Source organism: Mesoplodon mirus, assembly GCF_964341445.2.
Source record: "Mesoplodon mirus genome assembly, chromosome: 5".
Taxonomy (NCBI): Eukaryota; Metazoa; Chordata; class Mammalia; order Artiodactyla; family Ziphiidae; genus Mesoplodon; species Mesoplodon mirus.
The window spans coordinates 123,808,649-123,835,246 of record NC_138980.1 but is presented as its reverse complement, the minus strand read 5'-3'; the positions used below and the strand labels follow the sequence as shown (position 1 = coordinate 123,835,246).

At 39.6% G+C, this 26,598-nt stretch overlaps 2 protein-coding genes across 2 annotated transcripts in view; one reads left to right on the top strand and one right to left on the bottom strand.

Annotated features, from left to right (window-relative positions):
• The window catches only part of IQGAP2 (IQ motif containing GTPase activating protein 2), a 291,384-nt gene that overhangs the window by 189,606 nt on the left and 75,180 nt on the right, over positions 1-26,598 (top strand). The window contains exons 11-13 of the mRNA XM_082624118.1: positions 1,852-2,012; positions 6,764-6,888; positions 14,434-14,597. Coding sequence (XP_082480244.1) covers positions 1,852-2,012; positions 6,764-6,888; positions 14,434-14,597 — 450 coding nt within the window. The remainder of the gene's footprint in view (positions 1-1,851; positions 2,013-6,763; positions 6,889-14,433; positions 14,598-26,598) is intronic.
• On the bottom strand, positions 17,119-24,642 carry F2RL2 (coagulation factor II thrombin receptor like 2). Its single transcript, XM_082624137.1, has 2 exons — positions 24,442-24,642; positions 17,119-20,187 (listed from the first exon to the last, which is right to left on the bottom strand). Exons 1-2 carry the CDS (start codon positions 24,512-24,514, stop codon positions 19,115-19,117), a joined length of 1,146 nt encoding a protein of 381 aa, XP_082480263.1. The 5' UTR covers positions 24,515-24,642; the 3' UTR covers positions 17,119-19,114.

Below are 26,598 nucleotides of genomic sequence, written 5' to 3'. Positions count from 1 at the left end.
TCCCTGGTCCGGGAAGATCCCACATGCCGTGGAGCAACTAAGCCCGTGTGCCACAGCTACTGAGCGTGCACTCTAGAGCTCATGAGCCATAACTACTGAGCCCACATGCCTCAACTACTGAAGCCTGTGCACCTAGAGCCCATGATCCACAATAAGAGAAGCCACCGCAATGAGAAGCCTGCACACTGCAACAAAAAGTAACCCCCGCTCACCGCAACTAGAGAAAGCCCACGCGCAGCAACGAAGACCCAATGCAACCAAAAAACTTAAAATTTAAAAAAAGTGGCATTCTTTATTTAAAAAAAATTAATAAAGTGTATGTCACTAAAGGGCTTGGGTAGTAAGGTTTGTTTTCTTATCCTGCTTATTAAGACAGGATTCTATAAATAGAAAGATACTAGAGTTGACCCTTAAACGGGTATGAACTGTGCATACCACTTATATGTGCATATTTTTCAATAGTAAGTACTATATTACCAAATGATACGCAGTTGGTTGAATCCAGGGATGCAGTACCTCAGATACAGAGGGACAGGTATATGGAGGATTAATTATATGCAGATTTTGAACTGCGTGGAGGTTCAGCGCTCCTAACCCCGGTGTTGCTCAGCGGTCAAGTGTATTTTGTAATAAAATAAAAATAAGTTATTTCCTTAAGCTGCATGTAGGTTCTCTTGATATTGTTGTCCCTGTTTCTCTAGCTTTGAAGCCCAAGGCTACTTACACTCTAGCACATTCACCCCTTTTTGCTTTATTTGTCCTTACCTTTTTGGCTATACCACTTTAGATATTTGTGGTGAATCTCCAGTGATTCCATTCTGCTCTTTACCTGTAATTTGATACCTTCCTTATATGTTAAACTCATTGTTAATGTAAGGTATGTGGATAAAATTTACATGTTCCCTATAAAAACCCTTCTTCCCATTTGCTTTGGAACGTAAAATTATGCTTTGTTAGTCTAAAACCAATTTGCTGAGAGATTTCTGTGGAGAATCAGCTATAATGCATTTTAATATAAACATTATATTATATATATGAAATATATAATATTCTAAATGTAAAAATAGATATCAGGGTTTTTAAAAATTTGTTTTCATGCTCCCTCTATGTTCCTTCAGTATGATGGAAGAAATAACCCTTTTGAAGTTGGGCCAAGTCAGTATAAAATGGTTAAAGGAAGACAACATTGAAGGGGAAAAGTGTTCTGTAATCTGAGATGTACTTTTTAAGTAAACCCAATCCTTACTTGCTTTTCACTAAGATTTACCTCACATTTCTTCAAATATCTAGACCTTAGGGTATGTTTAAAATTTTCTACCCATTTATAAAAACGTGACTTAGACTAACTTTTTGGAATTAGAATCAATATTCTTGGCTTAAAGACTTTGATTTACTTTTCTGGGATTATCATCTTTAGGTGAAATTCTCCCCTTTTCCTTACCCTTAGTTCAAACTGAAAATCATTAGCTATACTAATATCTTACCTTGCACTTGCAGACAGTAACAATGTTATCTAATCTTTGGCTTCATTATTTGGTAAGATTGAGCCTGTTAGCAGCCAATATAAGAGCTGCGAGTAGGAATCAGCTATGGCAATGCAGATGTTTGTGGAATCATAACTGAGGATTGTAATTAACTCAGTGCCCAAAATGATCATCTCAGGAAAACCCAGAAGCCATTGACCTGTTCTTTAAAGCCAATGAAAGATAGGTGACCAGGGAGCCCTCTTTGTCCTGGGTTCTTACAATCTTTGACTTTTCTTTATTCTTTGAAGTGTACATTCTGAACCCCCATCACATACACGGGCTGTGTAGATTTGGGGATCTTATACTGCCATATGTTTTCCAACAGAACTACTTGGCCCATGAGGAGCTCTTGATTGCAGTGGAAATGCTATCTGCTGTAGCTTTACTAAACCAGGCCTTGGAGAGCAACGATCTTGTGTCTGTGCAGAATCAACTCAGAAGCCCAACAATGGGCTTCAACAATCTGGACGAGACATACGTGGAACGGTAAGGGAACATTTTCCAAAACTCCTTTCAATGCAGAAATATGTATTTGGTAGGTCTCACAAATGAAGGATTTGTTCCTTCCTGAAGCAATCTGTATACCCATGCTTATTTTCTTGAAAGCCAGTCTACTTTGTTCTGAGAGTCCTAATATTCAAATCCTTCTTCACAGTGTTCCTTTTAAAGGAACAAAGAGTCTAAGGAGGATCATCCTATGGTGGTTACTGACTGTCTTTGTCATTAGCAAAAATTATTTCATAGGCTAAAAATACATGTTGAAAGCATACCTTCCCTTGGGCTTCTTTTGGAAACGACAGAATGTAGAAGAATTGGAAACAACTTTAATAATCATCCAGTCCAATTTTCTTGTTTTACTGATGAGGAAACTGGATCTGGATTTGTGGACCCAAAGTAAGGCAGTTGGGCCCCAAACCCCATTCTTTTTTTTTTTTTTTAACAACTTTACTGGAGTATAATTGCTTTACAATATTGTGTTATTTTATGCTGTATAACAAAGTGAATCAGCTATATGTATACATATATCCCCATATCCCCTGCCTCTTGTGTCTCCCTCCCACCCTCCGCATCCCACCCCTCTAGGTGGTCACAAAGCACCGAGCTGATCTCCCTGTGCTATGCGGCTGCTTCCCACTAGCTATCTATTTTACATTTGGTAGTGTATATATGTCCATGCCACTCTCTCACTTCGTCCCAGCTTACCCTTCCCCCTGCCCATGTCCTCAAGTCCATTCTCTACATTCTTTTGACGATTAAACCAAAGGAATCCTGAGACCACAGTGGATCACAGACGTGGGTAACGATCTCAACTTAGTGTCTTTTATTTCATGTTCCTGAAATAAACTACTAGATAGTATTGTTGATAGAATTATAAAACACTATAGCAGATCTAGAGAGAAAATTAAGGGGCGGGAATAAGGAGCCCATTAGAGATTAAGTAAGACAAAAGCCCAAGTTAAAATGAGTGAATTTCCATCTTGGATTCTTGTGACCACCAGGGGGAGATGTCTGCATAGATCTTGACAAAAGCACTGTTGTCAAGATACTGGTTCTGGAACTGCTGAAATAGGTAATTCTCATGGGTCACGTACAGTTGTACAGGAAAAATTAAAAAGACTTGTAAGACTTTTTTTTTAAATGGTGTTTGACCACTTGTCTATGTAGAGAATGGCCCAAAAGTAGTAGAACAGTGGCTTTTCCTTGTTTTTAGTCATCTTGGAAAAACTGATGCTCTTATACTACTTAAATTTGACCACCTGTTCCTATAACTCCTCAGAGTTTATTTCCAAGGTAATTTATTCCTACCTCCACTGTTTATATTAATGGCACCATCCTCTCCTCCAAGCTTAGAAACTCGAGTTAACTTGAGTTTCCCTCTGACCCTCTGTGAGGCACCCTTGTGCTGTGAATAGCCTGCTCACTTTTCTCCCTGACGGTAGCCAGTATGTGTGCACAATACCTCTGCATAATGTTTCCCTTTCCCAGCAACCATCTCATTTAGACATTTTACCTTTGCTTTTGTAATAACCTCCAAATTGGTCTTACCCTGTCTTTTCTCTTCTCATTCATTCTTATGTAACTAGGCTTTTTTTTTTTTTTTTTTTTTTTTTTGCGGTACACGGGCCTCTCACTGTTGTGGCCTCTCCCGTTGCGGAGCACAGGCTCCGGACGTGCAGGCTCAACGGCCACGGCTCACGGGCCCAGCCGCTCCGCGGCATGTGGGATCCTCCCGGACCGGGGCACGAACCCGTGTCCCCTGCATCAGCAGGCGGACTCTCAACCACTGTGCCACCAGGGAAGCCCTATAACTAGGCTTTGCTGCTCTCTCAGTGCTGGAGACGGCAGAGTTGGTCACTCCCTTATGAAGCCTAATAGTCTAATGAGGCTTGTTGATAAAATAATTATCAAGACACATATGGAGCATCCTTGGCCACTTCCCTCTAAATGACAGTACCCCCCTCCCTCCAAATCACCCATTTTGATTATCAAAAATCCTCTCTTTTCCCATCCCAATTTACAAATAACCCATTAAGGAAATAGTCCCAAACCCCATTTGAGAACCAGTTTTATACCTGTGATTTTCAGCTGGGGCCACAGATACAGCTTCAGAGTGCAAGTATTCTGTATGAAACACTTTTAAAAATTGTGTTTGTATAAATAGTCTTTTAAAAATTTCATTTAAGTACTTTCTGGGTCACCTGGGTGACCCAATACCTACATGAGATTCCAGGGCCCCCTTTGGTTCTTGTATTGAACATTCCAATGGCCCCAAGTGATTTTTCACAGCCTCAGCATTTCAATTTCCATGTCAGCTTTTAACCCAGTTCTTGGAAGCCCAAGATGCCAGGTGTTCAGGTTTAAGGAACACTGGGCCTCTCCCTTATGTTTGTACAACTTCTTCATAGTACACAGGTGCTGGGCAGGGCCACCTGGATGAATTCTTACAAAGTCTCTACCAGTTTACCATGGCTTCTGCCCTTGGGGCTGTGTTTTCCCAGAAAGGCTCTTTTGTCCAGTTCTCACAAGAGTGACATAGGGTTGGCATTGGTTCTAGGCATGCACTGTTCCCAGATTAATTGTTCTAAAATGTAGCTCTGTTTATAATGCTCCTCTGTTTGATTGTCCTCTGTTCTTATCTGAATTAACCCTCAACGTGGTGTTCTGCCCTTTGCTCCAGCTACACCCCTCCTTGTATTTTACACTTCAGCCAAGATGGATCTGAACACTCTGTTCATTCTGGCTTATCTGCTCCTACGCATGCTCCTCTCACCACCAGGAACATGGTGCCTATCACGCATCTCCTCCTGGCACAGTACTGGAGCTTCCAAGCCCTTCCTGCCATAGAGGATGCTTCCGTGAACTATTTGCATGCTTCTCCCACCCCAGCTAATGTCATCTGTTCTGAGAACTAGCATGATGTGGTTAAAGGAACATAACCTTGGAGCCAAAAATATCTAAGTTTGACTCTTCCTAGCCGGGCCCCTTTCTGTTCATCTATAAAGCACAAAACAAACACACACAACAAAAACACCTACTCTGCATCTGCCTACGGAACTATGTTGTGTTATTCATAAAATTTTTCCCTTTGGCTAGTATTTATTCATTTCTGAAGAAATGATGGGTGATTGTGGGTTTTGTTTTTTTTTTCTGTGTTCATCCTTAAGCTTTTTCATTTTATTCCCATTGGGTCATCATTAAATGTCAGACGTGAAATGCCTGTAAGGATTTTGCACTTTCTTATAGAATGGTCCCCATCTATAAGGGATGCTAACGAGTGCAAGTTGCCATTTATCCATATTGTCACTGTGGTCAGTATTATTTAGTATATATTGCTACTAGTAAGTATAGAAGAGTATTTTCTTAGGTTTATAACTCTTGATACGATGAAAATCTCACACAGGACACTGAAACAATTTCAAGCCTGTGTTTGGTGATGCCTTGTTCAGGCACAGAGAATGAATCATCTCCCCCACTTCCCATTCTGAATGATGTTTTTCTCTCCCAAGCTACACTCAGTAGAAGACACCTTAGTGTCATCTTGGAGCAGGCAGAACTTTGAGAAGATCTGTCGCAATGAGAAAACAATTATAGACTCAATGTGATCTTACCTCTTGGAACCTCTACTGTTAGCAAATCCGTAGGTTCTATTCAGAAGTCATACCGCAGAGTGAATCAATATGTACATAGAGGATTGCTCTTTATTTCCCTGGTGTAAAGATGCACAAGCAAGTTAAACTATTGAGTTTCTATACTTCGGGCTGGAATAGCTCGCTCATGTTAGCTTATGGTTGTAACATTGGTTCTGTAGTTTTTAAATGGGGAAATTGATGATTGAGAAATGAAAGTTTCTTAGTCATGTGTCAAGGTGGATCATCTTCCTAAAATTTCTCAAGACAGGAAAAATAATCAGAGTGTTGACCAAACTCTATTTTCCAGAGGGCTGCACAGAGTGAGAAGGGTCAGGGATCAGAATGAGGGGAGCGAATGTAATGGTGGTGAGTGGACCCAGGAGAGAGGTGGAGAGGAGCTGCTGTGAAGCCTGAGGAACGGGCAGGTGAAGAGGAAACTAGGATGTTCTGGGTCCACTGAGGCACCACCTCTTCAAGAAAACAGGCAGTGAAGATGTGTGTTATTCAGCAAGGTTTCTGGAACTGCATTTGCTTTTTATTTGATTTGTCACTGGAGGTATTAGGCCACAAGGTAACCCAGCTGTGTTAGGGTTACAGTTAAAAAAAAAAAAAAGGGCCTCTCAAGGCTTGGATTTAGGGAATGAACGAGAAAAAAAAAAAGGGACCGTTGATGGACAGATTAGGAACCGTGGTAATTCCGAATTTTATCCCATAATGCTCATCTGGAGACTAAGCAGAACTAAGACATACAAAGGGAAGGAAAAATAGTTACTAAAAAAAGCAAGTAATTTCACAGAGTTAAGAACGTTGAGGTTTTTTTGCTTGAGTTAAGTGCAAGATTGGAATTTGAAGAACTTTCATTAAAAAGCATTGGTACCTAAAAGTAGTTTTAAGGAAAAAAGAACACCCTTAGTCTAAGTGAGCTTGGTGTATGTTGACAAAGCTGCACAAGACAATTTTACTTGCCTTTATCCTGTTGGTCTAACCTCATAACATCACATTGAGCCACATGTGTCAAACTTAAGATGCATGTCCAATTTAAGGTGCATAACATGAACAAAGAATGAATGTCTCTGATTAGTATCATGCTTGTTTTCTCTTCTACAGTTACGCAAATGCACTACTCTCCATTAAACTGGAGGCCTTATCCCAAGGGCAAGATAGCTTAAGCTGGAATGAAATTCAGAATTGTATTGATATGGTTAATACTGAAATTCAAGAAGAAAATGACCGTAAGTATGGAACAGTTTCCTTCTCTAGTTATAGTGGGAGAACGAGGTAGCTGGACAAAACGGTCCTGTACATCAGGGCTGCCCTAGAGCCCTGTGAGAACACTCTGCCCTGACAAGTCTGTCTGTATTTATATGTAAATGTTATGTTTGCACTACTGTCCCAACATGTTATAAACATTACAAAGCAAACAGAAGACAGAAAAGGATAGAATAAAAGTACATAAATACAAGTCCTAATATCTTTCTATTTATTGGTACTTGAAAGATGACTGCTGTAAATAACTCAGCTTTTTAAGCACTCAACTTTATTTTGACCTTTCACGTACATGGGCGTTTTTCTGAAATATGACACATGTTCCTGCCCTACGAAGAAATTGCAACACAGTCTGACTGTTGTTTTATGATCTCAAATCATGGTGATTTGCTGTGTTTCTAGAACTCAGGAGCTCTGAGCATGAAAGTGGACAATCCAAGAAGATGTGCGCTGAGACGTGCTTTCTTGAATGTCAGCTTGCTTCCCTGTCCTGCCTCTTACTTATAAAAACAGGGTGACGAATGGGAAGCTCTGTAACTTAGGCGATGAGTATAATTGCTGCTTTGTGACCACACGACCTTCTGCTGCCTCTCTGCCTTTTCTTTCAGTGACGCATTTGGGGGTCCCTGCCTCAGATGTCGGACACATCACCCACTTGGCTCTTTTCTGGCATGTTGGCTTGGGAGCTGGTGGTTCTTGGCAGATGTTAGTCACGAGGGAAGCACTGATTTAAGCAGGTGTTCAACATCATCAGTGGGGGTGGCGTGGGGGACGACACTGGTGTGTGTGTCCGCTAACAAAGCTCAGGTCCCCAGCCTCCTGCCATCCTGCCTTCCTCCTTGATCCTCCCCAGCTCCACACTCTCAGTCTCCAGCGATGGTTTGGGTGCTTTGGCTAATGCCACTCAAGGGTTGGCAAAACACAAAATCATGTTCCATCTTTGTTTTCTAACTTTTCCCTTATTCTTTGTGACAGCATGCACAATCTAGGTTTGCTTTGGTGATTTATGTATGTCCTGCTTAATTCTCAGTACTGAACAAGTGTAGTTTTACTCTCATTCTTGACATTGACAAAGGGGTACGAGGAAGGACCTGCCATTTTTTGTCCCAGATTATCAGGTAGAGCCTTTGCTTTTACCAGGAAAAGAAAAACAGTATCATGTGTATAACTCTGAAAGAAAGTAGTCTTTTGTAGGTGAATATTTTTAAGCAAAAATCTCTTTGGATTTGTATGGCATTTTTCTAGGTAACTGTACTACTAAGTTGTTCTCCATGGGACATTTCACACGGCCATTGTCACATTTATTTTAACCATCTCAGCATGAAGCATATATGCCATAACCATATATGCTTTTAGAGGCTAATTTTAGAGGCTAATATTTTAGAGGCTAATATTTTAGCCTCTAAATAGTAATTTTAGAGGCTAATATTTCCTTTCTAGAATTCGGGGGACTTAATATAAAAGATTTAACTTCTCTCTGTTTTGGTTTGTTGTTTTGTCAAAATGGGGTATTTTTGTTGAAAGTTCTTGAATTGTTGAGTTTGATATCATCTGTTTAGGTAATTGCTTTAACAGCTAAATTAAAATAAATATACCATTGCGAGTTGGCCCAAATAGCACAATATAGAAATTAAATCATCTGAAAGAACTGAGAACTTTTCATGGTCATCTTGAAAGTGCATTACTCTCCCCATCCCACCCCTGCCACACACTCCAGAATCTAATCCTATGTCTGAATTGTGGTGTGAATGAGGTATGTAGCTAATGGGAAATGATAAATGTGGAAGGTGAATTGAATGGAGAAGCTGCTAAATGCCTTTCCTCAGATTTGGATGCTTTGCTGATTTCTTAGTGGAAAGTTTACTTTTCCCAGTTGAGCCTTAGAGGAGTATTATTTTAACCAGGTAACTTAGGCAAGGAAGTTTTCTTCCTGTGAATTTTTGCTTTTTAAATTTGGTAGGTACCATTCTTTGTGAGTTACCTCATCTTCTGTCTCAGATACAAGACCTCTAAGGCAATGCCCACTCTCTCCTTGGACTAGAATGTTGTAGTATCACATGATGATTTAAATCAGTGGGCCATGAACTGAGGCTCAGCAATCTTTGCTCAAATGGGATTTTCTCTTTATTTTTAAACAGAGGAAGTGATGCAGATGGACCCAGGGGACTTATGGGAAGGTTTTTCAGCTCCTATGAAGTCATTTACTATGACATCAGCAGCTTGTGTTCTTAGAAACACACCAAAAGCTTAAGCAGGTGATTTCAATCAAGTCAGCAGGAATGCACTCATTCCCAGGTGATCAGTTGTTAGGAACACATTCTCTTTCTTAGATGTAGTTCTGTAAAGATCATTTTGGGATGGGATGTTTAAAAGTATTTAGAACAGTTAACCCAAGGAGGTCAACTGATATAAGGGGTCAACTGTCATTTCCAGAGAATGATATAAGTATTCCATGCTCTCCAGTGTATAAATATTACAGGGTGAAATGATAATACCTTGTATGTGGGTAGTACTTAGACTTTCTGAAGTTCTTCCAATGTTTTGAGATAACCTAACTTGCATGTTAGAGAAGTATCTTTGCTGCTTCTTCCACCATATTGGAGTATTATAGTCTGAAATAATTTCTAGACATTTTAGATTGTCCCTTTTCTCCTACAGATTTTTTCATTCTTAGCAATGGTCTTTATGGGGTCATTCATTCAGGAGATACTTAGCTAAATATTTTACTTTAATTTGAATGTCAAAATGAAGATACCTCTTAAAAATTAGATGTATTCTGTTTCATAGCATATCACATTTGTAGAGTGGCTTCTGATTGTTTTTGAAGAAAAATAACTGACAAAATGAGATAATGTTTGGCTTTAAGTATGTTTATTTTCTAAGCTTACTGCTCATTAATGTTTAGTTTCTTTATTAATTCTTGTCCATGAGCACTCACTTGGGAAGTGGAAGCCCTCTGTTAGTATGTGAATGTATGTGTGTATGTATGTGTACACATGTGTACATATATCCATGAATAATGCACCCATACATACATACACTATAGTATTTTATGACTGGATGATAGTTTATTTTTAAGAGTAAGGTAATATTGAGAAGTGACCTCCAAATAGATCCCTTGTACTAGACTTTGAAAAACTTTTCCAACTGCATGGCTTGGCTTCTGTGCTTTTCATTCCTGGACCTTACAGTCTATGTCCTAAGATCCTGTATGTAGTAGAGATAGTAGAAGGTTAAACTGGTGGATATGCTTATTCATCCTTCGGTATACATCCATGAATTAGGGTTCCAGATGTAATTTTACCAGCCCACATTAAAGAATTTGTGACATTAATTATCCACACTTGAACCTTAAAAATATCCCCAAACATGCATGACTTTGTTAATTTCTATGGAGCCGACCTACAAGTGTGGCGTGGGGGACGACACTGGTGTGTGTGTCCGCTAACAAAGCTCAGGTCCCCAGCCTCCTGTGGCTATTTTAACTAATTAAAATTAAATACAATGTAAAATGAAGTTCTTCAGTCATACTAGCCACATTTTTTTAACATCTTTATTGGAGTATAATTGCTTTACAATAGTGTGTTCGTTTCTGCTGTATAACAAAGTGAATCAGCTATACATATACATATATCCCCATATCTCCTCCCTCTTGTGTCTCCCTCCCACCCTCCCTATCCCACCCCTCTAGGTGGTCACAAAGCATCGAGCTGATCTCCCTGTGCTCTGCAGCTGCTTCCCACTAGCTATCTATTTTACATTTGGTAGTGTATATATGTCCATGCCACTCTCTCACTTCATCCCAGCTTACCCTTCCCCCTCCCTGTGTCCTCAAGTCCATTCTCTGTCTGCGTTTTTATTCCTGTCCTGCCCCTAGGTTCTTCAGAACCATTTTTTTTTTAGATTCCATATATATGTGTTAGCATACGGTATTTGTTTTTCTCTTTCTGACTTCCTTCACTCTGTGTGACAGACTAGGTCCATCCACCTCGCTACAAATAACTCAATTTCATTTCTTTTTATGGCTGAGTAATATTCCATTGTATATATGTGCCACATCTTCTTTATCCATTCATCTGTCGATGGACACTTAGGTTGCTTCCATGTCCTGGCTATTGTAAATAGTGCTGCAGTGAACATGGTGGTACATGACTCTTTTTGAATTATGGTTTTCTCAAGGTATATGCCCAGTAGTGGGATTGCTAGGTCATATGGTAGTTCTATTTTTAGTTTTTTAAGGAACCTCCATACTGTTCTCCATAGTGGCTCATACTAGCCACATTTTAAATGCTCATTAGCTGCATGTGGCTACTGGCTACCATATTGGATGGCCCAGAACATTTTCATCATCACAGAACATTCCACTGGACAACACTGGACTATACTGACCTTGAAAGTCACTCTGCTAAAACTATAGGGAATTGTTTGGTTTTGAACTGTCTCTTTGGTGTTCTTTAAAGAGTGGTGAAGTAGAGTAAACCAAATAATAGTGTATATCCAAATCTCTTTGCACTTCCGTTTTCTTTTCTGTACATCTCTACATTAACTTCTTCCAGCTCTGCCATGCTATGGTTCCATCATCCAGTACTTTGGCATTATTATGTAAGTGAAGGTTATACTAGAAATGAGCATCTCTGCTGCTACTTGTATGTCCTATTATCTCCCCTTTTTATAACAGCTTTATTGAGATATAATTCATATACCATAAAAGTCACTTTTATTGTGTTTTTATGGTAGTTTTTTATGTATTTAAAAAATTGTGCAACCATCACTAGTATCTAAATTCAGAACATCTTCATCACCCCAAAAAGAAACTTTATACCCGTTAGCAGTCACTCCCTTTCCCCCCTCCCCCCAGCCCCTGGCAACCACTCATCTACTTTTTTTCTATGGATTTTCCGATTCTGGATATTTCATATAAATAGAGTCATGTAATATGGGGCCTTTTGTGTCTGGCTTCTTTCTCTTAGCATAATGTTTTCAAGGTTCATCCATGTTGTATCATGTATCATTATACTTCATATTCCTTTCTAGGTCAAGTAATATTCCATTCTAGGGATATACATTTTGTTTATCCAGTCATCAGTTGATGGATATTTGGGTAGTTTCTACTTTTTAGCTATTATAAATATTGCTTCTATAAAGATTCAAGTATAAGCTTTTGTGTGACTATATGGTTTCAGTTCTCTTGAGTATATACCTAGGAGTGGAACTGCTGGATCACATGGCAGTGTATGTTTAATATGTTAAAGAACTGCCTATTTACCAAGGTGACTACCATTTTCCATTCCCACCAACAACGTATGAGAGTTCCAATTTCACCCCATCTTCACAACACTTGTTATTGTCTTTTTTAATATAGCCATCCTAGTGGTTATGAAGTGGTATTTCGTTGTGATTTGGATTTGCATTTTCCTAATAACTAGTGATACTGAGCACCTTTTCATGTGCTTATTAGCCATTTGTATATCTTCTTTAAAGAAATACCTGATCGGGCCTCCCTGGTGGCGCAGTGGTTGAGAGTCCGCCTGCCGATGCAGGGGATACGGGTTCGTGCCCCGGTCCGGGAGGATCCCATATGCCGCGGAGCGGCTGGGCCCGTGAGCCATGGCCGCTGAGCCTGCGCATCCGGAGCCTGTGCTCCGCAACGGGAGAGGCCACAACAGTGAGAGGCCCGCATACCGCAAAAAAAAAAAAAAAAAAAAAAAAGAAATACCTGATCAAGTCCTTTACCTGTTTTAAATTTTTTTTCTCTTTCTGTTGAGTTGTTAAGAGTTCCTTATATAGTTATTATGCTTGTATGTCAGGTATATAAGGTTTTTTTAATCAGATACAGGACTTGGAAGTATTTCCTCCCATTCTATAGATCGTCTTCACTTTTTTTGAGGGTGTCCTTGGAAATATAAAAGGTTTACTTTTTATTTATTTTATTTATTTTTGGCTGCATTGGGTCTTTGTTGCTGCATGAGGGCTTTTCTCTAGTTGCAGCGAGCGGGGGCTACTCTTCGTTGTGGTGCCCGGGCTTATGGCTGTGGCTTCTCTTGTTGTGGAGCATGTGCTCTAGGCTCACGGGCTTCAGTAGTTGTGTCACGGGGGCTCAGTAGTTGTAGCTCACGGGCTCTAGAGCACAGGCTCAGTCGTTGTGGTGCACAGGCTTAGTTGCTTCGTGGCATGTGGGATCTTCCAGGACCAGGGCTCGAACCCATGTTCCCTGCACTGTCAGACGGATTCTTAACCACTGCACCACCAGAGAAGCCCAAAAGGTTTAATTTTTTTTTTGAAGTGTAGTTGATTTACTGTATACGTTACAGATGTTTAATACAATGATTCACAATTTTTAAAGGTTATATTCTGTTTTTAGTTACTTTATGAGATTGGCTATATTGCCTATGTTGTACAATATATCCTTATAGCTTATTTTATACATAATAGTTTGTACCTCTTAAAGGTTTAATTTTTACAACATCCCATGTATTCTTTTCTTTTTTTTAATTCATGCTTTTAGTGGTCACAGGTAAAAAGTATTGCCTAACACAAGACCACAAAGGTTTACTCTTAAATTTCTTCTAAAAGATTAAAAAGTTATATTTTAAGCTTTTATGTGTAGGTTTATGATCCATATTGAGTTACTTTTTATGTATGATGTGATGTAGGGAGTCCAACTTTATTCTTATGCAGTGGACATTCAGTTGTCTGTGCCATTTGTTATAAAGACTTATTTACCTGTTGCATTGTCTTGGCACCCTTGGTTAAAAATCAACTGACTATATGTGTAAAGGTTTATTTCTGAACTCTAAATTCTATTCCATTAATCTTTAAGTCTGTCTTTATGTCAGTACCATGCAGTATTAACTGTAGCTTTGTAGTAAATTTGAAACTGGGAAGAGTCCTCCAACTCTTTTTTTTTTTTTCCAACATTGCATTGGTTATTTCTTGATCCCTTGCATTTCCATGTGAATTTTAGAATCAGCTGGTCAATTTCTGTTTAAAAAAAAAAAAAGGCAGCTGGAATTTTGATAGGGGTTACACTGACCCTGTAGATCAATTTGAGGAGTACTGCCATCTTATTAATACTAAGTCTTTTGATCCATGAACATGGGATGATTTTTCCCTTTATTTAGGTCTTTTTTTCCAATGGTGTTTCATAATTTTCAGTGTCTGTGTCTCATCCTTGTTTTACTAAATTTATTCCTAAGTGTTTATTCTTTTTGTAATTTTAATGTATTTGTAATTGGAGTCTATTACAGAATTTTTCCTTAACTTCATTTTCAGATTGCACATTGCAAGTATAGAAAGATACAATTCACTTCTGTACATTGACCTACTATGTAAGCCTTAGCTGTACTTGTTTATTAGCTCTTGCAGTTTGTGTGTGTGTGTGTGTGTGTGTGTGTGTGTGTGTGTGTGGTTTCTTCAGCCCCCGTTTCTAACTCAATATTTGCTATAGGTGATTTGAGAAAACTTATAATGTACTATGACTTAAAAGGAAACTTTTTTCCTTCATTTTCTAGGAGTTGTAGCTGTGGGGTACATCAATGAAGCCATTGATGAAAGGGATCCTTTGAAAACCTTAGATAGTCTGCTGTTACCCACTGCTAGGATTAAAGATGTAGACCCAGACTCTGCCCAGCACTACCAGGATGTTTTATACCAGGCTAAAACACAGAAATTCGTGGTAAGTCTTAGTAGGTGTGTTTCTTTTAAATTTACAGACCAGGTTGGGGACAGAGGGGCAAGAGGGAGGATTTTTTTTATCCATTTTTCCTAAAGCTCATAATTTGCTTATCTATGTATGGATCAGATTACAAGTTAATAGGGCTGTTATTTTCCTGGTGTCAAACATGAGGGGGAAACTAGCTCCAGAGCTGCTGACTGCTTCTACTCTTTCACTAAAAATGCACTTGTGGGTGAGTTCTTGTTCACAGTCCAAGTTATTGGATATTTACTGAGCACACACTGTATTCATGGTGCAGTATATGGCATCTGGTAGGGGAAAGGGGGATCCGAGGAACACATGATACCATTTTGAATATTCTGTCCTTATCCTCAAGATGCTTAGAAAGTTACTAAGACAGTGGGCATTCTCATATAGAATAGTTAAATAGCAGTAAAGGTGGGTATGTGGCCAAATGTCAAAACGAGGAATGCCCAGAGTGATTCAGAGATGGTTGGGATTTCTGTGAACTGGAGCCCTAAGGTAGGTTGGTGTGGAGATAGAACAGGAGCTGCTCCTGAAGGGTAAGGAAGAGTTGGTTTGGTGAGTGGGAAGCAGGATGATGCAGGCAGGTAATGGCAGGGCTAGATGGGTACCAGCTTGGTTTGTTCTAGGCACAGGAGGAAACTGACCCGGCCAGGTCCCACTGAAGAGCAGAGGGCTTTATCTGGCGGCAGAGCTTGTACTGTTGTTGTGAGACATCCCACAGATACTAGCCACTATTGGAAGAACTGAGTGGAGAGGAAGACCTGTCACCTGATGCTACCTGGGACGTAACCACTTGTGGCTTGAATGCCAGGCCAGTGACTGGGAGAATGAGACTCAAACCTGACCTCATGTCTCCAAACCCCTGGGGAGGAGAGTGGACCCTGTCAGCAAGGAGGACTGGGCCGCCCCCTGCTGTTTCCACTGATGTAGCTGTGGCTGTAGCACGTGACACAGCATTGAAAGCTAAAGGTATTAGCTTTGGAGACAGGCACCATTCAAACCTCGGCTTTGCCACAAATTAGGTAGAGATTTTAGTCAAGTCACCAAAAGTCTCTGTGCTTCAGTTTTCGCATGTGTAAAATGAGAATAATAGTACCTACCTTATAGGGTTACGATGAGGCTTAAATGATTATGTAATATAATAAATAAGTAATATATATTTATATTTTTACATATTAACATATAATTACATTGATTATAGTGTGTGTATGTATAAGTGTAGAGCATTTGACATGGAGCATGTCACCCCCAAAAAGTGCTGAAATAATGTAACTAGTATTTTTTGTGGGCACTTCTGGCTGCCACACAGGTCAGTGGGTGGTGAGTGATGTCTTTGTCACAAGGTCTTTACTCGACACAGGTTTACTTTGTTCACTAGTTGAGATATTCTGGGTGCAGGATAGAGACAGACCTGGGTTTCTCTCTGCCAAGAGCCACATGGGTGTTTGTCGTTAAGGTGAAACTAACTCCACAAACCTTTTATAGGCAAGCAGTGGAGGTCCCCTCCTGAGCATCCCAATCTAAGGGCTCTAGGTCAAGATGGAATTCCACAGCACCTCTCCAGGGCACTCAGAAGCCTTGCTGGTGTCCATGCTGTGCCTTCTCCCTAAGTGTGAAAGAAGTTTTTTAATAGTGTAATTAGAACAGGGAATATGAGCGTAGGGATCTGAGTTAGAGCTCAGGCATTAAACCACTTTGGGCCTATAAAATTAGCGTGAACTACATTGACAATAATTAAGGGATTAAAAACATTGCAGTAAGCAATGAGTCTGGTTTGGTTAAGTTGCCGATTTTAAACACACTTCTCTTTCTCTACCCATTCGTTTTGAAACTTTGTTTTCTCAGCCCATTCTCTTTCCCTGGAAAAAAAATCTGATTCTGTTATTTGGTGGGGTCTCTGTTTGCTTTTTAACCTCTGCTGTTGTGATACCTGGAAATTTTCAGTTGTTTTTATGGGGCTGTTTCTGTGCTTTGCTTTCCAAAGGTCTAGCCTTGGAAAATAATAGAAGAAAATTACATTATTGGTATTGTCAATATAGAGTAAAGCTTGTGCCAAAGTATACAGCCATTAAAAGTCACGATGGATAACATCTTAATAGAATGCTCAGTTTTATCAAAGATTGAGGACAGTGGTGTAAGTTGGTGAGAATTCTTGGTCCTCGTTAACAGTATTTCAAGTATAACCTTGTGTAGGCACCAAATTCCTTCCATCTCTTGAGGGGAAAGGCTGAGTAGTGGGCATGTTGGCATACACTTAACAGAGAACACACTTTCTGGGTGTATTCACTAGAGGCAGTGAATTGTCAGCTATTTTTAGTTTTTTTATTTTTTCATTTTTTTAACATCTTTTTTGGGGTATAATTGCTTTACAATAGTGTGTTAGTTTCTGTTGTATAACAAAGTGAATCAGCCATACATATACACACATCCCCATATCTCCTCCCTCTTGCGTCTCCCTCCTACCCTCCCTATCCCACCCCTCTAGGTGGTTACAAAGCACCGAGCTGATCTCACTGTGCTATATGGCTGCTTCCCACTAGCTACTTATTTTACACTTGGTAGTGTATATATGTCCGTGCCACTCTCTCACTTCGTCCCAGCTTACCTCTCCCCATCCCCGTGTTCTCAAGTCCATTCTCTACATTTGAACTATTTTTAAATTGAAGGCTTTGCTTTAGAATTTTAGAAGGTATATGAATTATACACCCCCAAGGTTCTCTTTTCCTGCATGCATATTTACTGCATAAAAATTAAGTGTGCTTTTAACAAGTGAATAGTGTTGTATTTTTTCTTTAGGTAAAACTGTCTTACAGTTTATGACTTTGTTTGCAGAAACCAGTTTCTTCCATTGAAGTTTTGGGCATCTTGAAACTTACTTGAATAGTTTTTCTTGCTTTGCTTTAGTGTTTATTTTTACTCTTCACATAACCACACAGATACTGTAAATGGCCTTCATGTGCATTTTTGCATTTTTTTAATCTGAGTCCAATGAAATAGGAAACTCTGCACACTCAAAAATAGGCACTTAAAATGTTTTTTTATTGTTTTGATGGGCACTACAAAGTATATGGTCAATGCACATTCCTACAGACTTGAAAATTCATCTCATAATCCTTCATGCCCTTAACCACTGATATTCCACCTTCTGTCTAATCTCTAAACTAAGGGAAATATAGTCATTTCCCTACAGGAATGTACTGGGCATTTATAACAAAATATCATTTCCCCATTAAAAACTAGGTATAAGGACAAAAATAATGGAGTCATTTTTTTAAATTTATAAATGACCTCATGAATATATCCTTAGCTTTCTCTCTCTTTTTTTAAAATATAGCCAACCAAAAATAATGTGCCATGCCATACAGAATACCTTGTCTTCTCAGTATGAATTTAATTGGCTTTCATGCTGTTTAGATGGTTTGGGATTTTATTCTTTCATTCATTCAGCCACATGATGTGCAAAGCATGGAGCCTGGCTCCACAGACCCTGGGAAGACTTGGGCCTGGCATTGCTACAAGAAGCTTAAGGAAGAGGACAAGCCCCTTCTCTACTACACATGGTGCTTAATAAGTGCTTATGGAATTAATATTAGTATATAAATGAGCCCTATATAAATGCCATAATAAACATACAAAAAAATGTTTTGAAGGTTCAGGTGAGAAAAATGAACTCTGGCTAGAGAGTCAGGGAAGAATGGTCCTTTGAGGACTTAGAGGGATGGAAAGAATTAAGGCAAACATATTAGAAATAGCTTTCCGGTTAGTGGCAGGGGCCAAATAAGGAGAAGTCTAGATCACAGCAAAGCAAGAAGCTCGGCAGGTGCCTATATCACATGCCAGGTTTTTGGGGAAATAAAGTTAGTGTTAGCCTGAATGCTAAGCTAAAGATTTATAATTCCAAAGCAGTGAACGGTCAATGGAAGTTTCTGAACTGGGGGCTTTGAGTGATGTATTCAAACTGGTATTTGAGGAAGATTAATCTGGCAGTGGCCTGAGAAGTGGAGGATAGGCTGGCAGTGACGAATGGTTAGAAAGCAAAGGTGGGGCTAGGATAACGGACCCTACTGAGAGACATTACACACATAGAATCAGCTGATGAGGCAGCCACCAGCATGAGAGCTGAAGGAGGCAGAAGAATTACAAATGACCCCAGACACTAAAACTGAGATCTTAGCTCCCCCCATGCTGCACCCTCGCCCCCCGTTCCATCCTTCTCCTCCAGATCATCTAGAATAGAAACCTCTTAGAAGTAGGGAAGATGGAGATTTAAAGAACTTGAAGTACCAGTCAGGCAGGTAGAGAGATCTTTTCTCCTGAATTTTCATTCTTAAAATACTGATAGGGTTTTTTTAAGTTACTGTTTATATAATGTTTTATTTTGAAACACCATTTCTTAGGGGCTCACAAATGGAGCTAGAGAATAGAGGTCCTTGCAATATACATATGTTATCCCAAGAGTGTATGTTTTCACACATAACTTTCCTTGTTCTCTAAGATGATTTCACCATTGTAAGGTAAGCCGTGGAGTGATTCTTGACTTTTGACATGAGAAAATAAAGGAATGGATCTAGGCAACTATTCAAGCTACCAAGGCACAAAGCTATGAGATAGGTGAAGTATAAGCCATCGGCATTGTTGTAGTAGTAGTTTGCGTGGTGAGTAATGAGTAAGATGTTGCTTGGAGCAAAGCAAACGGTAAACACCACAAGAATGAGGAGACTCGCCTTAACATACCACAACCACCTACGATCTTTTGCATTAAGCGTCCAAATGATGGCTGTGTAGCAGTAGATAATGACCAAAAATGGAATTAAGAATCCAAAGAATGCCAAGGAGATGAAGTAGTAGAGTTGGAAGGGAGATGAGGACTCGCATGTGTTGTGGACATCATGGCAGGTGGTGATGTCCTGCTGGACAAGATAGTACTCCTGCTTCAGAATGAAAAATGGCAGCATATATAAGAAAACCGTTGTCCACACCAATCCACACGTTAGCAAGGCATAGGTGCGCTTGGGCAGCCCCCGGTAAGTGAAAGGATGGACAATGGCCAGGTAGCGGTTGATACTGATGCAGGTGAGGAGCAGAATGGAACAGTACATGTTGCCATAGAAGACGACTGTGGTGGCCCGGCACATGACCTCTCCAAATACCCAGTTGTTCCCATTGAGATGGTATGCTATTCTAAAGGGCAGTGTAACACAAAGAAGAAAGTCTGCAATGGCCAGGTTGGCGTAGAAGACGTTCATACGGATGGATCTGGTCCTGAAGAAGAGCATCCACAGGGTCACCACGTTGGCTGGCACACCTACTACAAACACCAGGATGTAGATGGCAGGTATCAGTCTGGTACTTAAAGAGCTGCTCAGGTACCTCATGGTAGCATTATTCACATGGAGATTTGGAACACTTTCTTCAGGGCACTTAATTTTTACAGTTGTGGTGGTTCCTGTCCAGCCTTCTATGGCAGAAAGGGGGAACTCTTCAAAGGAATTCGGGGGAGCTCCACGGAAGGTCTTAATAGGTAAGGTTGGCTTTGCCAAGTTGTCTGCATCACATTCCATGCCTGTAATTGAAAAGAAGTATTAACATATGATTTGTTGCTGAGTCATATCTATGGTTCAGGAGACAATAAAACTAGATGTCTTATGCTACATAATTTCTGTAATGATAGAATTTAGGGTCATTTTTATTTTAAAAAATCATTATAGATCAGGTAATCAACAGGAATGCATTTAATGTATATCATATGCCCCAGCAGCATGCTAACCCATGCAGGAACCCAAACTAGATGACAACTCCTTGTATGTAAGGAGTTTGTAATATTGATACTATAAGAGGAAACAAAAATAGCACATCAGACCATTATAGGCTAACGTCATATTGATTATAAACTGTATAGACTATATAGATTATAAACTTTTCAGGCGAGAGTTAATAGATTTAGATGTTTGAGCAAAATGTCAAGGAAAAGATGAACATGAGCAAAGATGAGCAAGGTTCATAAAGAGGTGGAATTTAATAGAAGAATAAAATTCTGGTGGGTGATGAATGGGCAAAGACATTGTGTAGGCTGACATGGGGTCTGGAAATATCAGATGAGTTGATTCAACAAATGTTTATTGCATATTTATATGCCAGTGATACCCAGTTTTAAATCAACGCCATCCCTGTCTTCAATTCTCAGACTAATGGAGAAGATGCACAAAAACACATTCTTATGCAAGTAAGGTGCATCTGACAGATGAAGTTGAAAGAGTAGGTTACAGCCAAATCTCTGAAGGGCCCGTAAACTGTACTAAGAAATCATGTGCCCATTCACAGATGCTGGAGTTGTACACAGACAAAATGATGAACAGAGGAATGGCCGTTGAGGTAGGCAGCATGATGGCTCCCCAAAGTTTCCATCTGCTAATGCCTAGAACCTGTAAATATGTTACCTTCTATGGCAAAAGGGCCTTTTGCAGATGTGCTTCAGGGTCTTGAGATGGAATGAGTATCCTGGATTGGTCAGTGGGCCAAATGTAATCATAAGACTCCTTATAAGAGGAGGAGGAAAAGGGTCAAAGTTGGAGATACTGGAAAATGCTATGCTGCCGGCTTTGAAGGTCGAAGAAGGAGCCACGAGCCAAAGAATGCACGTGCTTCTAGAGGCTGACCAGAGCAAGAAAACAGATTCTCCCCTGGAAACTCATTGCTGACACCTCAATTTTAGGACCTGTGACCTTCAGAAATACAAAAAATCTGTGTTTTAAGCCACTAAGGTAGTGGCAATTTGTTACAGCAGCAATAGGAAACTAATATAATCATGATTTGATTTGTGTTTAAGATGACTTTGATGACAGCGTAGAGAATAGACTAAAAAGGTAAGAAATTAGAGGCAAGGGGGTCTGATTTGGAGGCTACTGTAGTCATTTTAAACTCAAGTTGGTGGGTTACAGAGCTAGAGCAATGGCATTGGAGAGGTAAAGATGAACACTTGAGACTCTAACAGAGGCTCAGAGGGACTTGGCTCTGACTGGCTCTGGAAACGGTGCAGGAGAAGCAGGAAGCAAAAGTGACTGGGAGGTTTGTACTCTGGATGTCTTGGAAGAGAGGCGGATGGAGCATGGGATGGGGCAGGGGGACTGAGGGTGCAACACAGGGAGGAGCTAAGATCATAGTTTTGAGTATTCCTGAGTTTGAATTGCTGGTGCAATATTAGAATGTAAAATGTCCCATGACAGGTTAGAAGACTTAAATGTGGAGTCCAAAATCTCAGGAGCCCAAATGAGAGTTATGGGTTTTTTAGTCTGCATGGAGACCATACTTTGATTTAGTGCTTGAATGCCCTAGGGAGAGATGTGAAAAGAAAGAACCCAAAGGCAGACTTGAGGGGAAATGCCAGATTTTAAGGGGAAAGGAGACAAAGGAAGAAAAATCAGAAGGGGAAATTGATAAAATGATTCCAGAAGTTGAAAATGAGAAAAGAGAAAAAGAGGATAGAAACAAATTACATACTATAAATATTTGGCTCTTACTGGCATGTTGATACTAATAATCGTAATTCATGAAAGAGCAATTTCAAAGACAAAATAAACCTTAACACTCAAACCTGCTTTTCACTGGGTAATTTTCCGTAAGTTAATCCTTGACATGTAGAGAAAGTAGATTCTCTCACATTTCTAATGTTACCTTAAGATGAGCTTTTATGCTGAATATAAACCTACTACTTACATCGATTTAAAATGCCATTGCTCTGCCAGTTACCTCTTTTCACGCAAGCTCTGAATTCCTACATGTTGAATCCTTGAGGTTAGTATTTAGTAACCTGGCTGTCGTTCAAAGCCAGTTTCTCTTCCTGCTTTAATCTCTACCAGTTCACCCCCGGGTGAAATTGAAACCTCCCTCAGAACCTGGAGATTGCACAAACTGAATCTGGGATGTAAGGCAGAGGGAGAGTGTTGCTGAACAAGCAAGGATGAGGAGGTGTTCAGGTGTCCTTAAGGAAAGAAAGATTAGAGAAAAGGAAAGAAAACGGGGAAGTGGCATTCTTCTGTGCCAGTGTGTAGTTGTGGACTTAGAAGGCATGTTGTGTGACACTTGAGCACAGCCACTCAAATCCTGCTGCTTACTTTGGTATTTTGGAAAATTCTTGCATCTGACATCACCCAAAGAGAAGCACCTTTCCAGACAGGCACAAAGCTGAAAAATGTGGGCTGAAAAACATGCTATACGAGTTATGTCCCTTCAAGATCTGAGAAGAGAGCTGTTGAAACCATAGTGTTTGTCACTTTTCAGAAAATTCCAGTGTTTGAGCAAGACATCATACCTGAAAACATGCTAAACAGTGACTCTGTGAACAAGCCTTGATTCCATTTCCATGAGAATTCTGGCTCTTTTATTCCTTAGGGCCTAGTTTTCCTTAAGAAATAGTACTTGTTAAATTACATATATATTTTGTAATTTATTTGAGTTTTTTATACAGGTTTATATGGCATGATGTTTCTGAAATGTTTTTCAACCTGAGAAAAGGCCTTGGAGAGGGACTGATGTCCAAAGGGAACAGACTTCAGCCACTAAATAACGGGGTTTTCCTTCACATTTCTCCCCAACCCCTACTGACGAAAGCAAATTCACTGCCTTTCACTTTGTCACCTTTTCTTAAAAATAATTTTTTAAACTGAAGTATAGTTAATTTACAGTGTTGTGTTAGTTTCAAGTGTACAGCAAAGTGATTGTTTTATATACATAAAATATATATTTTATATATATTCTCTTTCAGATTCTTGTCCATTATAGGCTGTTATAAGATACTGAGTATAGTTCCCCATGCTCTACAGTAGGTCCTTGTTGTTTACCTATATTATATATAGGAGTGTGTATATGTTAATCCCAAACTCCAAATGTATCTCCCCCACTACCCCGCTATCCCATTACTTTGTCACCTTTTAAATTCCCCCCTTTTCACGTCCACCAAACCCCACCAGCACCTTGAAGGAACCACCTCCCCAAACCTCTTTTCGTTTGCTCTTCAGCTTCATTTTGGTTCATCCACTCACAGAAAGAGCACCCACTCATCTGTAAATCTCAAACGAGCTACTGCTCTCTGCTGGTTCTCTCAGCGCTGTCCTTCAGCCACCTCAGTGATTCCAACAATCAGTGTAAGCAGCATTCCTTTATAGAGCCTTGGTTTTTTAAAATTTTTATCCCACCCTCCCCCCACCATTGTCATTTCTTCCCTTCAGCTTTCCTGTTCCTAAAACGTTGGCTGGGGTAGGACCCCAACAGTAAGGGGGTTGTGGATACCCCTATCCCAAATTGATTACTTTTAGAGCAAGCAGGAGGTTACAGGCTAACATTGTATTGAGTGAAACAGGAAACACATATTTCTTTTGGGAAACACAAATTCATTAGCATAACTGATTACTGAAAGCAGACCGCTCCATCTATCAGGGAGTATTCTTGTTTCCCGCATTTGTGGCTCACCAGGAGGTATAAACATAGGATTTTTTAAATCTCTTTTAAAAATGTTATCTTTGCCAAATCAGAGGAAATTCTTAGAAAATCAAAAACTTTTAAAGAAAACTGATTCTTCACTTCATTGTAGAGATCTAACATCTTGACTATGCCACAAAATTTTAAATATCAGCAGAGAACACTTAGTCTTTGACAAGTTTGGAATAGTGAACAGACTACATCTCTTCAAGTCCATAATTCCACCTTTTAATAACTAAGATTTGGGGGTGCAATTTGAGTGAAATGTAAAAGAGATTAGATTCAGTTGACTCTTGGGACACAAACCAGCATTCCCACTCTACCCCATAAGAAAAGAGCTTACCACTTTGACAGGAAGCAGGTGACAGAAGCAGTGCTCCAGCAGCTACAAAGATGACAGCTTTCATCTTGATCATCTGAGCCCCGTTTCTCAAATGTTTAATTAGGGAGTATGGTTTCACTTCGGTTCCATGTGTTGGCACCAGTTGGAAACCTGGTTCTCTCTGTAGAAGCGTGTTCTCTTGTGCTCTGCAGACAGGAAGCCTGCCAGGGTCCTCTGCAGGGAAAGGGTGTGACAGCCACTCATGTTTCAGTGTGCATGACTCAGCCTGAGCCTCTGAGCACGTTACGTTATCCCCGGAGAAAGTCACTGAATTCCTCCCTCTCCCTCCTAGTCCATTCTGGAGAGAAGCTGTAATTCCCACCCAGTGAATTTATATGCATTGAATGAATGCCCTTAAGAACGGTCCTTGACAGAAGTAAGCTGGAAACAGATGCTGAGCAGCAGTTAGATTTGAATCTGTCCCATATCTCATTTTTACCCAGTTTAAAAATGAAGTTCTAGAGTGTCATTTCTACTTAGTGATTGAGCTGTCAGAAATTATCCTTTCCTTTATCCTTCCAGCTATTTTAGATCTTAATTCTTAAACTCATTACATAATGGTAAGCTAAATGAATCATGGAAAGCAAACTTTTTTTAGGAAGTTAACATTGTTTTAAGCTCTTGATTACTTTGAAAATTCTCCTTCAGTGTCACATTAGTCTGAATTTGTCATCAATGCTTGGCCAAAACTTGGTTTCATTGTGTTTTGTTTTGCCACAGCTAAACATATTCTAAGCCATTCAATAATTCTATAGGGTCAGATAACTAGGGACCCCCGTCCAAAAATACTGTTTGATTAAACTAAAATCGTAGTACAACATTAAAACACAGAGGACTCCCTTTATCCCATGGGTATTGGTGAGCAGCTTTACAGTAAGCTTTTTTTCTTAACTGTGGTAAAATGTACATAACATAAAATTTATCATCGTAACACTTATGAAGTGTTCAACTTAGTAATGTTAAACACATTCACATAGTTGTTTAACATATAAGCTTTTATGTGTAGTTATGTTCTGCAGGATATAATTTAATATGTAGCAAAAAAAACTGCATTATAACAAATTTTCCTATAATTAACAAAACTTAAATGCTAAGCCAGACAACCCAATAGCCTGTTGACTATAAAAATGCAGCAAGAATCAGAAAATGCAAATTTCACAAGACTTAAGGTTAAGGAATAAGGTGGGAGAAAATGGATCTGTGTAAACTTTTCACATCTTGGTTGAATGTTATCACACCAAGAATTTTACAATCAAAACTCAGTGTTTAATACTTCAACCAAATAATATATGGTAGCGCAAACTGAGATAGAATGCTATTTTATTGCAGAAATAATAACGAAAAACCACAAAATATTGAAGAGAAGTTACTTTTTTATTTAAAATTTTCTAGGAATCATCTAAATTCAGGAATTTATTACTTGATTTTCAGATGGCCTACTTTCTGTTGACTTAAACAGTCTGTAACCCATATGTTGAACCTGGATGTTTAGCTGGAGATAGAGTCACGGCCATCCTGTAAATATCCTATTTCCAGTCTTCTAGTGAGCAGTTGAAAGGGAGACCTTACACTTGTAGGATTCAGTTTTTACTCTTGGTTTTACATTTAATTCTAGCAACCTTTACGTCTGTGGGTCATGATTTAAACTGTTGACTTAAATTCTTTTGATTTGCCAAGTCTCTCTTGGGTTTAGCTTACAAAACTGATACTTTCAGCTTTGAAGTGGGATTGTAACTTCCTTCGCATCTGGGTAAAATTTTGTACGGTACATCTTCAACACTGATAAGTTATGAAGGAATTTGGTAAATACCCTTCAAAAAAAACCTGAGAAAAACAGAAATGAACTTGTGTGGAGCTTAGTTTTTAGGCTATACCTTGGGGAGTGGTTGGGTTCTCTTTGGCTCAGGAGCAGAGAAAAAAAATACTTTCTATTCCCGTCTCTTCATTCCTCTTCTAGTTTTCAACTTCCCATCTTACTTCTTGTTTGAACCTTCCACATCCATTCTCCCCCAAAATGGAAACTCTTATAAGTTGCTGGTTCCCATGTGGCAGATCTAGCTAAAGGTGGTTGTGGAAGCAGGAACCAAGCCTTCCTCAATGGTCTTCATTAGTCTGGAG

What these genes read in the sequence shown, in the direction of transcription:
- F2RL2 (XM_082624137.1), bottom strand. Translation starts at nt 24,514, where the DNA reads ATGATCAAGATGAAAGCTGTCATCTTTGTAGCTGCTGGAGCACTGCTT. An exon ending in ACCTGCTTCCTGTCAAAGTG is followed by an intron (nt 20,188 to 24,441) that starts GTAAGCTCTTTT and finishes TTTCAATTACAG; the next exon opens with GCATGGAATGTGATGCAGAC.